Source organism: Pseudonaja textilis, chromosome 11, assembly GCF_049901715.1.
Source record: "Pseudonaja textilis isolate UNSWEBS1 chromosome 11, rPseTex1.2, whole genome shotgun sequence".
In the NCBI taxonomy this organism is placed as follows: domain Eukaryota; kingdom Metazoa; phylum Chordata; class Lepidosauria; order Squamata; family Elapidae; genus Pseudonaja; species Pseudonaja textilis.
In genome coordinates, this window is record NC_142000.1 from 3354347 (window position 1) to 3368686 (window position 14340).

At 49.0% G+C, this 14340-nt stretch overlaps 1 protein-coding gene across 2 annotated transcripts in view; it reads right to left on the reverse strand.

The window, feature by feature from the left end:
* Positions 1-14340, reverse strand: part of BCAR1 (BCAR1 scaffold protein, Cas family member) — a 55938-nt gene that overhangs the window by 1318 nt on the left and 40280 nt on the right. The window contains exons 3-6 of one of the 2 annotated variants that reach the window (XM_087940432.1): positions 12075-12224; positions 10850-10945; positions 4532-5653; positions 1106-1195 (exon numbers count right to left, since the gene is read on the reverse strand). In XM_087940432.1, the coding sequence (XP_087796558.1) occupies positions 1106-1195; positions 4532-5653; positions 10850-10945; positions 12075-12224 (1458 nt within the window). The remainder of the gene's footprint in view (positions 1-1105; positions 1196-4531; positions 5654-10849; positions 10946-12074; positions 12225-14340) is intronic. The other variant, XM_087940433.1, reaches the window with a different exon arrangement.

The following is a 14340-nucleotide window of genomic DNA, read 5'->3' on the forward strand; positions in this document are numbered from 1 at the left end:
TTAATATAAGACCCAGTTTTATTTTGGGGGAAATACAGTAGCAACTCCTGGCAGAAAGGTAGGAGATGCCATAATTAATGATAATTTTTAAAACTGACATCTGAAAAAAATCACAAAGTGACATGAGGATTTCTTGCTGATTAGCAATTGCAATAGCACTTAGACTTCTATACCGCTTCACAGTGCTTTCCAGCCCTCTCTAAGCCATTTATAGAGTCAGCTTCTTACCCCCAACAATCTGGGTCCTCATTTTATCTACCACAGAAGGACGGAAGGCTGAGGGAGAGAGAGAGGAAGGAAGGGAGGGAGGAAGGAAAGAAGGAATAGAGGGAGGAAAGGAAGGAGGGACGGAGGAAGGAAGGGAGCAATAGCACTTAGACTTCTATACCGCTTCACAGTGCTTTCCAGCCCTCTCTAAGCGGTTTATAGTCAGCCTTTTGCCCCCAACAATCTGGGTCCTTGTTTTACCAACTTCAGAAAGACCGAAGGCCGAATCAACCTTGAGCCAGTGAGAATCGAACTGCCGAACTGCAGGCAGCTGGCAGCCGGCAGTCAGCAGAAGTAGCCTGCAGTACTGCATTAGGCTGATCAAAGACATTTTTTACACAAAAGGCTACACAACAATCCCATGCTTGTTGTTTTAGAAATAAGTTCAGATTGCCCTCGACTTACAATCATAACCCGGAATTTTGGTTGTAAGTCACTGCAGTTGTAAATTGAGGCATTACATGACCGGACTCAACGCTTGCAACCCATCGTAAATGTGAGTCAGTTGCCCAGCACCCAAAATGTGATAATAGAACTACGGAAGGTGGGCAGCCATTGTAAATTTGTGGATGGGTCATCAGTAGCCTTTTTGAGTCGTAACTTTGAACATCGTTCAACGACCAGTCATAAGTTGAGGACTACCCGTCGAGAAAGAATTGCGACTGAAGGACTACACATTGCTTTCTTTTTTTGTCTGTCTCACCCAGAAATTGCTCTTTGCAAAGCAGGCAAAGACTTAACAGGATGGTTGTGAGCCAGAAGAGATGGCCATAGGCTTGGGTGTGTGTGTGTGTGCGTGTGCGCGTGTGTGTGCAAGAGAGAGTATTCCCCTACAGACCTGCTGCTGCTCCAGTTGTCCTTTGCCCTGCCGAATTATGTTGCCTCGTTCCAGCAGCTCTTTCTGGGTCTTCTCAAACTCCTCCTTCCCCTAATCGAGACACAACGGAAGAGGTCAGTGGAATTCCTACCGTGGACTGCAAAAGTGGATGGGACTTGGCTGAAATGGCAAAACTGACCCCTTGGAATTAAAGAAAAGAACACAAGTACTTCGGTTTCCACATGGAAACCACTTCTGAACTTCATGTTTGATGTGGAAAAGAATGAAACCCTACAGACCCCTCACATCCCAGACATAAACTGTTTCCATTCCTTCCCTCAAAACGACACTATAGAGCACTGCACACCAGAACAACTAGACACAAGGACAGTTCTTTCCCCGAACGCCATCACTCTGCTAAACAAAGAATTCCCTCAACGCTGTCCAACTATTTACTAAGACTGTATTACTATTATTCCTCTACTACTAGATTATAACATTTCCTAGTACCTATCTCTTCCCACTTAGGACTATAGCCGTGTTTCTTGTATCTTTACAATTTATATTGTTTCATTTGTTTCTTAGTATGGATGGATTGCTGATTAGTATCCTATGATTATCACTAAGAATCTTACGATTCTTGATGAATGTAGTTTTTTCCTTTATGTACACCGAGAGCATTTGCACCAAAGACAAATTTATTTTGTGTCCAATCACACTTGGCTATTCTATTCTATTCTATTCTATTCTATTCTATTCTATTCTATTCTATTCTATTCTATTCTATTCTATTCTATTCTATTCTATTCTATCCTATCCTATCCTATCCTATCCTATCCTATTCTGTACTTTGGGTTTTACAGATTAGACTGATAGATATTTATAGATATGACCTGTTTATACTATTATGCAAAGGCAAAAAGTTGTGATCTGTTGTTAATGCCTTATTCTACTGGAAGAGAGGGGGTCTGAGGTCAATGCTTCTTTTTATTTTTCTTTCCCTATCCTTCCTCACTTTTCTTTCCCCTTCCCCCCATTTTCATTTTATTTGCGTTTTGTATTTTACAATACCTTATAACTTAATTTAAAAATGTGGAGGGTGGGGAGAAGAAAGAGGAAGGGGTCTCCAGAGAAGATCTGGGCATTTCAAAGCCTCTCCACCCCCAGCCACTTCTGGCTCTTTGGCTCACCTGAGGTCACCTGGCTCTCCTCCATCCCACCTGAGGTCAATTGGAAAGTAGAAGTCAAATGTAAACAAGCACATCACGGGAGGTGGGAAAATAGAATAGAATAAATTTCTTTATTGGCCAAGTGCGATGGGAGACACAAGGAATTTGTCTTGGTGAAGAAGTCAAGTTGGGTCCTTCAGTCAGTTGGCCCCCTCATGAAAATTAATCGCCCACCCCCCTGCTGAGATACCTGCCCCATACCTGCCATATCTGAACCTGGGAAAGTGGTGGTGGGGGAAATGTATTGTAGTATATCTAGTTAGACATAATAAAATTCTTTTTCTGATTCAAGGTCAGGTTGTGTTGCGCCTAGTGAAAGGAAGTCTTAACTTGGGACGGATGGTGATTGGGCCATGGGATGTGGTGATGGGTGCAGGGGATGGATTTGTAGTTGTATTGTATTGTATTATTGTATTGTTGTATTTGTAGTTGGATTTGTATTGTAAAGGAAGCCCGGAACTTTCAGATTCAGGATTCCCCAGTGGTGTCAGTTACTATCTAAATAAAAGGAACCTTTGAGAAGATGTTTGTTTTGGAGTTATTGGATGGAATGGAGTTTTGCTGGAAGGCTGACACGCCCAAGCAAAATACCTTAAACCGTGGCACGCAGAGCCATTTGTGCCGGCATGCAAGCTGCAGGCAAACTTACCTCACTACGCATGCGCGCGCCTCATAGTTCATTTTCATCCGGTTTGAGGCCTTTTTCGGACTCCCACAGGTTTGAGGAAGGCTTCTGCAGGCTTTTCAGGATGAAAACTAGGCCTGTTTTGTCACTTCCTGTTTTTCTGGAAATACTGGAAGTGATGAAACGGGCCTTGTTTTCGGCCTGCAAAGCCTGCAGAAGCCTTCCTCAAGCCTCTGGGAGGCTGAAAAGGGCCTCAAACTGGCTGAAAATCAGCTGTGAGGCGCAGTGCAGGTAAGGGGGTGGCAGGGAGTGGGTGGATGGGGATTGTGCACACATGGCTTCTGGGTCATGGGGGGGCACTCATTGTCTTCTGGGTGCTGGCACGCAAGGGCAAGCGTGCAAGTGCACACACAATTTTTGGCACAGGAGCCCCAAAAGGTTAGCTACCACTGCCCTACCCCATTTCTGACAGATGTCAATGCCAACTTTTGACACAAGGGGAAAACTTTTGATATAAAGCTGTCTCCCCAAACATTTAACATTGTTAACATCCTTCCACTTTTAGGCTTTTGATTTGGTTTTGCTATTTCATCTCTTTTTCCTAGACTCTTTTGAAAGGAGACCTAGAAATTCACAACTGATCAACTTGATCCTAACAAGCGTTTTAGACTTCCGACAGCAGAGGCCAGCTTTGAAGTAGGAATCAAGGTTAGGGTCATCTAAGATCTGAAACCCTATCCCCAGGTTGGAAACAAAACTGTATTTGCCTAAAATGCAAGAAAAGCCCGGCCACATTTTATGGCTTAATGTCATAGCCCTGTTTAGACATCATAAGACCATTGGTAAGTTTTCACAATATGTTTGGCTTTGAATGGGTGGACATTTTGAATGGGTGTAATTTCCTCAGGAATTTTATGGAAAAGGTTTGCCTTCTTCTGGAAAGGGCTTTCAGCTTCCTACTCTATAGACCTTTTTTGGGGCCTTCATCCAAGCACTAACCAGATCCTATGAACCAAGGTTGGCCAGAAAGTGCCAGAAATTACCAATTTGGCATGCAGCCAAGAGTGGGATTCAAAAATCTCAGCAACCGGTTCGCTGCCTGGTTGCTGGCTGGGCGTGGCCATGGCGGGCATGGCCTACCGGAACTTCTGGGAAGCCGTTTTTCACCTTCCCCAGAGTCCGGAGGCTTCCCTCGGGCCTCTGGGAGGGTGAAAACAGCCTCGGCCTCCAGCAGCCGGAATCAGGCTCATTTCCGGACTTCCAGAACTTCCGGTTTGGCCCATTTTTCATCCTCCCAGAGCCTCCACACAGACCCTGCACTTACCTGCATCCAAAATGGACCATGTGGAGATTCCTGGGAGGAGCAGGGGACAGCCGGTCCGTTCAACTACCAGTTGGGTGAACCAGATGTAAATTTAACATCCAGTTCGCCCAAACTGGTCCAAACCGGTAGAATCCCACCCCTGCATGCAGCATGAACCTACCAAATGTGATCACCCAGTCGTGGGAGCATTTCCAACTGTGTGAGGGGGACAAATCCTTCCCCTGACTTGCCTTTCCCTTCCAGCCCTCCTGCCCCAAGGCCAAGCCCACCTGGAGATGCACGTAGTCATAATCCTCCATCCAGCCGCCCTCGCTGTTCTCGTATTGCCCGTCGGGCGAGTCCTGGGCCAGGAACTTGGGCGGAGAAGGCAAGGGCCGTGACTGGATGTTGCTGGCCTTCTCAGAGGGCGTGCCGTGGGGGTGGCTGCCCTCCCCCGAGGAGGCCGGGGACCCCCTGGTCCGTCTGAAGAGCAACGAGGCATTGCCGTGAAGGAAGGAGGCCAGCTGCTTGGTGTCGTCCGGCACCCCCCGTGAGTACATGACCAGGTGCTCGAGGTCATCCGGCGCCCCTGACTTGCCAGCTACCAGGGCGCTAGGGGCCCAACCGCAACCCTCCAAGGCCTGGCTATGCCGTAGTAGCGCCTGGTACACCTCCTCCATCTTCTGCACCTGCTTGCTGAGCTTGGAGTAGAGGGAGCGGTCGGAGGCCTGAGCGGCGCTGGCCACCACCCCACGAGCAAATTCCAGCAGTTCCCTGAGGGCCGCTTTGACGCTATCCACTGCCCCCCGGATGTGTCCCGCATGGGCCTCCATCCTCTCGGGGCTGCGCCAGCTGCCGCTGATGAAAGACATGAGTGACGAGACAGCCGTGTTGACATTGCTCTGGAGCCGGGCCAGCGTCTCCATGGCAACGTCTTGGTCGAGGGGTAACTCCTTGTCCGGAGCTTCCCGAACAGGCACCATGTCCAGAGAAGAATTGGAAAGGTTGCTGCGGGTGCTGCCCGTGCTGGAGGCTGAAAGCCGCTTGCTATCAGCCCGATCGGCCTGCGGGGGCACGTCGTAGATGTAGTCAGCTTCTCCGTCTTTACTGCAGATTGTCAGCTCTCGGGGCACATCGTACACCTCCTGGCTGGCCAGTTTTCTCAGCCCTGGTGGGACATCGTAGATCTCCTGCGCTTCCGACACCCCTTTCGTGGCGGGTGGAGGCACATCGTAGACGTCTTCGGGCAAGGGTGGCTCCGCCAGGGGCACCAAAGGCGGGGCTAGGATGAGCGGATGGCGCAAAGGGTCAAAGGGCTTCACCTTGCAGAAGGCAGGGGGCACGTCGTAGGTCTCCTCCCTCAGGGGGCCATCTGGGACATCCTTGCTGACCGAGGGAGGGATGTCGTATACCTGCAAAGATAAATCAGCCAACTGTTCCAACTCTGTACAGGTCAGGGGTCTCCAACCTTGGCAGCTTTAAGACTTGTGGACTTCAACTCCCAGGATTCCTCAGCCAGCTTTCCTGGAATTCTGGGAGTTGAAGTCCACAAGTCTTGTTGGCTGAGGAATTCTGGGAGTTGAAATGCACAAGTCTTAAAGTTGCCAAGGTTAAAACTCCTAGTACAGGTAGTCCTTGACATACAACCGTAATGGAGCCTGCCCAGTACAGTCGTAAGAAGTAAAAGTTGTAAAATGAGGCGTGTAACCAACCAGATGTTGCAACACTTTTTGCAGCAACATAACAGTGGTTAAGTTGCCGATTGCACAGTTTACTGGTATGACGGGCAAAGGCCTGGCGGATAGAACTTTCTATCCAGGTCATAAATAGCCGGAAGGAGGACTTTCGTAACTTTGACTCAAATGCTAAACGAGCAGTCGTAAATGTATCGCAAGTGAGGGTGTATTGTCACACCCTTCTTATTTTGTTTATCTTAACTTGTCCTCATGAAACAGGAAGAAAATGAAATCTGGTAGAAATACTTCCTAGACCAGGGGTCGCCAACCTTTTGAACCTCAGGGACCACCAAACTCATAGTTTTAAATCCCGCGGACCACTAATATGAATCTTGACTAATGGTGGTTTGCTGATGTTGGTGCGAAAGTCGGTCCTGTATTCCAGAGCTGCCGGAGTCACAGGACTGGCCCTCTGGTCATCCCGGAGCAGCTGCTCCTCCAGTCCATAGCAGGCCGGTGTACCCGGGTGGAGGAGCAGCTGCTCCGGGATGACCAGAGGGCCAGTCCTGTGACTCCGGCAGCTCTGGAATATAGGACCGACTTTCGCACCATCAGCAAACCATCCCAGGGCGGATTTCCTTCCCTGCTGTTGGTCTTACCTTCCAGCTCGCGTGGCTCTACTCAATGTAAGGTTTGCGCTCGGCCGAAGGGTGGGGGGCCAGTAGGTGGGCGGGCCATGTGGGCAGCGCAGTCTTGTGTTCCTGCGCAGCCTGGATTAATTCCTTTGGGGGGGGGGACATTTCTCTCCGGACCACCAAAATTTTCTTGTGGACCACCAGTGGTCCTCGGCCCACCAGTTGGCGACCACCGGATTAGAGAGTTTTTTTCTTCTTCAAAAGACCAGATTCTTGGATGAATACAGATAGTCCTCAATGTATGACCACAATTGAGCCCAACATTTCCGTTACTAAGGGAGACAGTTGTTAAGTGAATGTTGCCCCATTTTATGACTTTTCTTGCCACAGTTCCTAACTGAATCACTGCAGTTGGTAAGTTAATAACCCGGTCATTAAGTGAATCTGGCTTCCCCATGGACTGCTTGCCAGAAGGTCTCTAAAGGGTGATCACATGACCCCAGGACACTGCAACCGTCATAAATAGGAGTCGCTTGCCAAGGATTTGAATTTGGATCACGTGACCCCGGGGAGGCTGCAAAGGTGTGAAAAATGGCCGTAAGTCCCTTTGTCCAGTGCCCTTGTCACTTCGAACAGCCACTAAACGAACTGTTGTAAGTCGAGGAGTACCTGTGTAGCCCAGAGCAGGAGAACGAGCAGGGAAAAAGCTCAGAGTTGTACTGTTTAAGAATTTGGGAGATTCTGTGCACGAAGGCTCCCAATTAAGTGGAATTAACTCAACTGGTTGTGATTCGTAACATGGTTTGCCCACCAGGCCAGCAACAAGCTTAAATTCAGGAGCAGGCATCAAAAATGTTAACCACGGGTTCTCTGCCCAGTTGTTGCTTGGTGAGGTTGGCCATGGTGGGCGTGGCCTAGTTGGCCTCCTGCACCATGGCGGCGGGGGGTGTTTTTGCCCTCCCCGGGCTCCGGAGGCCTTTCTTGAGCCTCCGGGAGGGTGAAAACGGCCTCCCCGGGCTCCACAAGCTCCCGGGAAGCCAGAAATGGGCCCATTTCCAGCCTTCCCGAGCTTCTGGGATGCCCGTTTTTCACCCATGTGGGGACTCCGTGGAGGGCAGGGCAGGGGAGGGGAGGGCCAGCCAGGGGTGTGATTTGCCGGTTTGCTGAACTGGCCATAAAATGAGTTAGCGGTTTGGTACCAGTTTGCCGCAACCTGGGAGAACCGGTACCGGCCCGGCCCTGATTAAACCCCCCTCCCATCTCATTTACAGCCCCAGAAAGCAGTGCACGTGTCTCCTGAGACTCTGGCCCCAATCACTGCAGGGGCTCCTCGGGTGACGATGACAATCGGGACCAGGATTTCCACTGCTGAGCAAGCTGGTTGTTAAGTGAACCTTTTGGTCTAATTTTTACGCCTTCCTTCTGTCAGTGTTGTCAAGCGAACCACAACGGGGTTAAAACGAAACCTGTGATCGGTAAGCAAACACTTTAAGCGTTGGGGAAACCGTGGCTCACAGGTACTGAGGGCCATTGGATTAAGGGACTGCAACGTTTATTTTTTTTCCCCTTTCGGATTAGATTGAGAAAGGAATTGTCAGTTCCGCTTTGCGTCAAGGACGTGCGTGTAAAACAAAGGTCAGGGAAGTTAATAATTGCTTTATTACCTTGGAGAACAAGGGTGTGACACAAGTGTGTATGTGTGTGTGTGTCCTCTAGGCACAGAATATACAGAAACACCAACTCCTGCCAGCAAGGAAAGCGTCAACCAAAGGAGCAGGTGGCACAAGGCCCAGTTTTAACAATTCCCTGCCTGATTTTAATCGGCCATATCGAGGGGGCGTATCGAGGGGGCTTCGAAGGACCCATAAATATCAGGAGTCATAAAAACTAGCAATGCTCCAACATTTCTCCTCCACTTTACAAACACCGAGGAGTCAAAGATACAGTCCTTCGGCACCTCGGGGTCGAATTTTGCAACCGGAATTTTGTTGTTCTGTGACTTAATTTTAGGGTGCAGATAAATCCTCGACTTACGACCAGTGGTGTTAAATAATTTAACAACTGGTTCTCTGCCGCTAATGATTTCTTCCAACCACCAGTTTGGTAAACTAGAAAGTTAACAACCCGTTCTCGAGAACCGATGTGAACCGGCTGAATTCCACCACTGCTTACGAGCACAGTTTGGGCTCAGAATGTCTAAGCAAGGCGGTGAGTCCATACATGACTTTACCACCTATTCTTGCCATGGATTTTAAGCGAGCGACTAGTGGTTAAGGAAATCATGTGGTGGTTTAAGCAAACGTGGCGCTCCCTGTCAGAAGCCAGCTGGGAAAGCAGTGAACGGCAACCACAACCCGGGAATGTTGCATCTGTCATTGAAAACAGGTCGGCTGCCAAGTGCCTGAAATTTTAATCGCGTGACCATGGGGACGTTGCAACGGTCATAAAGTGCAAGGACTATTGTTATGCGCAAACATGGAAAGACACTTGGATACCTACTGTGGAAGAAGGGTTGCAGAAGTTGATGGGAGTTGGATGAAATGGCAAAATTAACCCCTTGGATTAAAGAAAAGGACACAAGTACTTTGGTTTCCACATGGAAACCGCTTCTGAACTTTGTGCTTGATGTGGAAAAGAATGAAACTTCGACTTTGGGTTTTATAGATTAGACTGATAAGATCTTTATAGGAGTGACTGGTTCATATTATTATGGAAAAGCAAAAAGCGGCGATTTGATGCTAATGCCTTATTCTACTGCAACAGAGAGAGTTGGAAGTCAATGCTTCTTTTTCTTTTCTATTCTCTATTTTTCCTCTCTTCTCTTCCCCCTTTCCTCCTCATTGTTCTGTTATTTACTTTTGTATTTTGCGTTGTATAATACTTAATAACCTAATAAAAAATGTTTGGTCAAAAAATAAGGGCAAGGAATGGTCATAAGTCACTTTTTGGGGTGCTGTTGTAATTTTGAGTGGTCACTAAATGAATGGACGTAAGTCAAGGACTACCTGTCTCCAGCTACAGGCTCTGCTGTCCCATCTGTGCTCTTCCCACCTACAGTTACACCGGGTCAAATCCAGGCTCCAGCAAAGGAGGCTGAGTCAGTCATGCATAGGCAGGAAGGATATACAGCTAGTCTTTGACTTACAACAGTTCATTTAGTGACCTTTTAGAGTTTCAATGGCAATGAAAAAAACAATGACTCACGACCATTTTTCCCACTTACGGACATGGCAACATCCCCAGGATCAAAATTTGGATGCTTGGCAATTGTGGTGATATGTCAAGGACTCCATGTAGCGACCATTCAAAGTTACAACGGCACTGAAAAAAGTTGTTTATGACTGTTTTTCACACTTACGACCATTGCAGCATCTCCACGGTCACATGATCAAAATTCATATGCTTGGGAACTGACCCATATTTATGATGGTTGCAGTGTCCCGGGGTTGTGTGATCCCCTTTTGCGACCATCCAAAGAGCAAAGTCAATGAGGAAGGCGGATTCGCTTAACAACCAGGTTACTAACTTAAACAACTGGAGCAATTCACTTCACAACAGTGGCAAGGAAGATTTAAAATGGGGCCAAATTCGCTGAACTTAGCGACGGCAATTTTGGGCTTCGTTGTGGCTGTAAGTCGGGGACTCCCTGTAAAAGACAGGCCCGAAGCAGCTGTTTCCAGTCACGAGAAAGACTGTCAAAATGGGGCAGACCTCACTGGACGACCGTCACACTTAGCAACATAAATTTTCAGAAAATTCCGTTGAGGTCTGTACACAGGAGAGGTTTTCTCGTGATACACAAAGGCAAACCCACGGAGGACTCATGACGGCTAAATCCCGGCCTTGCCGAAAGGCCTTCTGTGCCGTCCAGTGGGCTGGTGTCCCTTAAAGGTTAAGGTTCCCCTCGCACATACTACGTGCTAGTCGTTTTCTGGCTCTAGGGGGCGCTGCTCCTCTCCGTTACAAAGCCGAAGAGCCAGCACTGTCCAAAGACGTCTCCGTGGTCATGTGGCCAGCAGGACTAAACACCGAAGGCACACGGAACGCTATTCCCTTCCCACCAAAGGGGTTCCTGTTTTTCTACTTGCATTTTTTACTTGCTTTCGAACTGCTAGGTTGGCAGAAGGTGGGACAAGGAACAGGAGCTCACTCCGTTACGCGGCTCTAGGGATTCGAACCGCCGAACTGCCAACCTTTCTGATCAAGAAGCTCAGCGTCCTTCGCCACCAGCGGCCTTACATGGGCTCCACCGCACTACCCCTTCTCCAGATCCCTTCCAGCTAGCTAAACCACTCACCACTTGAAGGTTCTTCTCCACGCTGGGCGGCACATCGTAGATTTCATGGGCTCCACTGTTGGCAGTCTTGCCCATCATTGCAGGGCTGTCGTAAACCTGGACCAAGGACACATTGTGAAGATGCTTTTTTCCCACAATTAAGCAAAGTCCCTCCCTGATTTTCTCCAATCTGCTAGGTCTGCGCCTCTCATCTGAGGACACGGAGCCATTGCTGGCCACGCAGCTTAAACCCCCTCTGGGTTTGGGTAGCTTCTGGCTTCTCCATCACCCTCTCTCTTTGAGAAGAGAGCCATGTTGGCACAGTGGTCAGAAGGCAGTATTGCAGGCTAACTCTGCCTTGCCAGCAGTTCGATTCCCACCAGGCTCAAGGTTGACTCAGCCTTCCATCCTTCCAAGGTGGGTAAAATGAGGACCCAGATTGTTGGAGGCAAGAGGCTGATTGTAAATCACTTAGGGATACTGGAAAGCACTGTGAAGTGGAATATAAGTCTAAGTGCTAGTGCCCTTCCTTCCTTCCTTCCTTCCTTCCTTCCTTCCTTCCTTCCTTCCTTCCTTCTTCCTTCCCTCCTCCTGCCTCCTTCCTTCCTTCCTTCCTTCCTTCCTTCCTTCCTTCCTTCTCTTCCTTCCTTCCTTCCTTCCTTCCTTCCTCCTCCTGCCTCCTTCCTTCCTTCCTTCCTTCTTCCTTCTTCCTTCCTCCCTCCTCTCCTTCCTTCCTTCCCTCCTCCTCCTCCTTCTTCCTTCCTCTTCTCTCCTCCCTCCTCTCCTTCCTTCCTCCTTCCCTCCTGCCTCTCCTTCCTTCCTTCTTCCTTCCTTTTTCCCTCCTTCCTCCTCTTCTCCTTCCTTCTTCCCTCTCTTCCTTCCTAACAACCATGGCAATGAAGGTCATAATACGGGGCGAAAGTCACTGAACAAATATCTCACTTAACAACAGAAATCTGGGGGTCAACCATGGTCGTAAGTCAAGGACCAGCTGTATAACCTCACCCTCCCTGCTGCTATTGCCGAAGCAGGCAAGAAATAGGCAGGGCCACTTCGAATAGGGAGAAGGGAGGTATATAAATAACAAAATAAATAAATAAAATCCAAGTGATCTTTAAAGAATTCGCATATATCCTAAGCCCAGTTTGACCAGTCTTGGACCAGGAGTGTAAAAGTGGGGTGTGTCCCCACTTATGTCTCCCCCGCTGCCCCCCCTTGCCCCAAGAGACAAAGCCAGCGCACTCACTTCCTGGCCACTCCGGTTCACCATCAAGCCCCTCGTGGGGGGCACGTCGTAGATCTCCTGGAGCTGTCGAGGAACGTCGTACTCATCCTGCTGCTCTCCTTTGGGGGTCTCGTAAACGTAGACTTGTCCCACCCGTGTGGGGATCACCACCTGCAGAGGAAGGAAGGGGATGCTTCAGAGCCAGCCCCGCCCCCCCAGGAACGTAGGGCAGGTGGAGGTGGCCGGGAAAGAAAGATGGCTGACTCTATCAAGAACCTGCCTCAGGAGGACCTCTTCCTCCTGGGAGACCCACACTGACAGAAGACCCTTCCCAGATGCTGGACTAGCAACATGGGTAGCTGGATGCAGACTACTCTAGCAGAGGCCCACCATGGAAGATCAGATGGTCTTGGGGATGAACTTCATCCTTGCTGTCAGGGTTCCAGGGATTGCCCTAATTAAATCATGAGCCTCGAGCCAAGCTTCAAAAGAATCCAAAAGATTTATTAGGAGCAACATGTCTGCACTGACCCATATGAAGCCAACTCCGACACACACGATTTACAATCACCTGTGACCCTGTTCCCCCGCCTTCCCCCTGGGTGTGTCCTAAATCAGATTCTCCAACAAAGCACTTTCACAGGCTGGGTGTCATCCATCAAATTCTCCAGTGAAGGATTTTCGAGGGCGGAAGATCCGGTAGCCTAGCTACAATCTTTGTAAGATAAGTGTGCAATGTACTTCTGGCTTTAATTTCTGTACTCCTCCTTCAGGCTTCTCCCCCCACCCCCGCTTATGGCACCTTGAAAACAAGCATAGGAATGCTTTACGAGTTGACACCCTGCTGATGCTCACGTGCTCACCTGTTTCTGCAAGGTGAGCAAGCTTTCCAGGCACCATCGTGGAAATTTTGCTGGATTGTCTGATGAAATTTAGTTTCAGAACAGCTGAAGGATTAGCAAAAGGCTACCTTGTGGTAAGATGGGGAGCCGATAAATTGAATGAAGGAATGGATGAATGAGATGGTGGTTCCTGCTACTTTGCAAATTTTATCATTCTCTCTCTGAAATCCCACCAGATTTGGATGCTTTCACCCCAGAACTCCTGAGATTTTAAGTGAGTTCACCTTGATGTTTTGACAGGTTCATGAGATATTATGGTTCATGCCCAGAATTTCAATTTTGGGTGAGAACACTGACATCTTGCATTAAAAACTTTTAGAGGTCTTCAAATTCCAACACACACACAAATACACAGGCACACACACAGGCACACACACACACACACGAAAGGGTGCTCTAGAGACCATTGGGAGATGCCAAAGGTGACAGGAATGCCACGAGCATTGTATTGCCAAGCCTTGCTCTGCCCTCAATGGGAGATACAAACACACAGCCATCCAGAAATGGGGTGTAAACTATTCACAGTAGAAGAGGAGAATAAAAGTTTCCTGCCCAGAATAAAAATTTCCTAATTAGTTCCTAATCCACCCATGGAACAGAAGTTGCCTTCAGAAGTTGTGGGAGTTTCATCCCTGGAGGCTTTCAAGAAGAGACTGGACTGCCTTCTGTCAGAAATGGTGTAGGGTCTCCTACTTGGGCAGAGGGTTGGACTAGATGACCCACAAGGTCCCATCCAACTCTGTTAATCTGAAACGAGCCTCTCCTGTTTTTTGCAGGGATTCAGACGGATTCTTCTTGAGCCCAACTGAGCCGGTATCTGTCCGTATTCTGCATCGCAATGCTGCAGAACTGGCTCTTTCCAAGCTGCAGGAACGGAAGCTGGCAATCCATACAAGGATCCCCCTTTAAACACACACACACACACACACACACACACACACACACACACACACACACACACACACACACGCTTCCAGCAAAGGAGGTGCAGCCAAGGCTTTCTCCAGAAGGGGGCACTGACCACCCACCAGCAGCTCCTGGCCAGGTGCTGGCTGCAAGAGCTGCCCTCCCCAGGGAAGGCGGGAATGACATCACCTTCTATTTTTAGAGAGGAGGCACTGAGGGGCTTAAGAACTGATGCACAATGAGGACTGTTCCCCTCCTGGGCGAAAGGAGAGACCCTGGAGTCAGGAGCAGCCTTCCCAGCTGTTGTTTGTTTGCAGAGAAACCACACACACACACACACACACGCACGCACGCACGCACGCACGCACGCAGGGACAAGCCAGCCACTGCAACCCAGACAGAGAGCAGAGGCTGCGCCAGCTACACTGGAGGATTGTGTGCCCTCCAGCTGCTGTCACCCTCGATCGAGGCAACTCAGA